The sequence below is a fragment of the Pediculus humanus genome, genomic scaffold (genome assembly GCF_000006295.1).
Source record: "Pediculus humanus corporis 1103172107384 genomic scaffold, whole genome shotgun sequence".
Lineage (NCBI taxonomy): Eukaryota > Metazoa > Arthropoda > Insecta > Psocodea > Pediculidae > Pediculus > Pediculus humanus.
In genome coordinates this window covers 208,425-209,724 of record NW_002987011.1, presented here as the reverse complement: position 1 = coordinate 209,724, position 1,300 = coordinate 208,425, and the positions used below count along the sequence as shown (strand labels likewise).

General features: G+C 29.1%; 1 protein-coding gene and 1 non-coding gene across 2 annotated transcripts; both read left to right on the top strand.

The window, feature by feature from the left end:
• Positions 1-59: 59 nt before the first annotated feature.
• Phum_PHUM038940 (helix-loop-helix protein hen, putative) lies at positions 60-1,031 on the top strand (the record flags this gene model as incomplete). Its single annotated transcript, XM_002423083.1, has 2 exons — positions 60-153; positions 718-1,031. The coding sequence occupies 2 exons, from the start codon at positions 60-62 to the stop codon at positions 1,029-1,031; spliced, it is 408 nt and encodes a 135-aa protein (XP_002423128.1).
• Phum_PHUM038950 lies at positions 397-468 on the top strand. The gene has a single exon. It is a non-coding gene; the product is annotated as a tRNA-Pro (tRNA).
• Positions 1,032-1,300: the final 269 nt, after the last annotated feature.

The following is a 1,300-nucleotide window of genomic DNA, read 5'->3' as shown; positions in this document are numbered from 1 at the left end:
ATCCATCATCGTTTATAAATGGAATTGGACAAACTGATGGTATCAGAGAATGCGATTCAATGTCCGAAGAACTTGATGATGATCTCAGCGATGATTTTTCTATATTGGAAAGCGAAGAAGAAGAAGAAAATAGAATCGGATCCCCAAAAAAAGGTATTTTTTGACAATTTTTTTTGTATTGTATATTGATTGATTGAGCAAAAAAAAAGTTTTAAATTTATTACGTAAGATGAGTTAAATAATAATAATAATAAATAATAGTTATTATTTAAAATGTCATTGCTCTTTGTAATCCATTTAAAAAAAAAAAAAAAAAAAATTTAGCTTTAGGCAAAAGATGAGTTTATTTAGTTTTGTTGAATCGTAATCGTTTCCGGAAAAACAATTAATAACATCGGCTCGTTGGTCTAGGGGTATGATTCTCGCTTAGGGTGCGAGAGGTCCCGGGTTCAAATCCCGGACGAGCCCGTAGTCGTAAATTTTTTTTTATTTTTCTCATCACCTTTTATTATTATTATTAAGCACGTTCATTTTTATTTTTATTACGCGTTGATATTTATAAAAAAAAAAAATAGTTTGAAATGAATGTGCAGTGACGTAATTAAATAAAATAAAAAAATTTGATTTATTACTTGGGGGGAAAATTTATTTCTTCGGTTTTTTTTTTTTTTTTTTTTGGTTTTTCGTTTTACATTTTTTCAAAAATTTCATTTTCAGATACTTTTGGAGTGACCGGCGTACCTTCATTACTGGGAAGATCTCCACCAATTATACCCATCGATTTCCTAAGGGTTAATCATCACAATCAATCTCACAACGTGTCCCACCTTCATATTAATAACAATAATAATCATCATCATCATCAAAATCATCCGAGATTAGTTGTTAAAAAAATATTTACAAATTCAAGAGAAAGATGGCGGCAGCAAAATGTAAGCGGTGCTTTTGCAGAATTACGAAAACTCGTACCGACACATCCACCAGATAAAAAACTATCGAAAAATGAAATTTTAAGAATGGCCATTAAGTAAGTTTATCATCATTATTATTATTATTTACAATAAAATGATTTATTAAATTTTAAATAATTTCATCAGGTACATAAATCTTTTGACGAACATCTTAGAATGGCAAAAAAAACACGAAACGAACGGATTGAACGGAATAATAAAATCGTTTGCTATAAAAGTAGAAAAATCAGCAGAAGACAAATCGAATTGCGTCGACGAACGTAGGATACATAAAAAAGATCACCATGCGGGAGATGAATTTCGTTATAAAATTAATATTAATAATAATA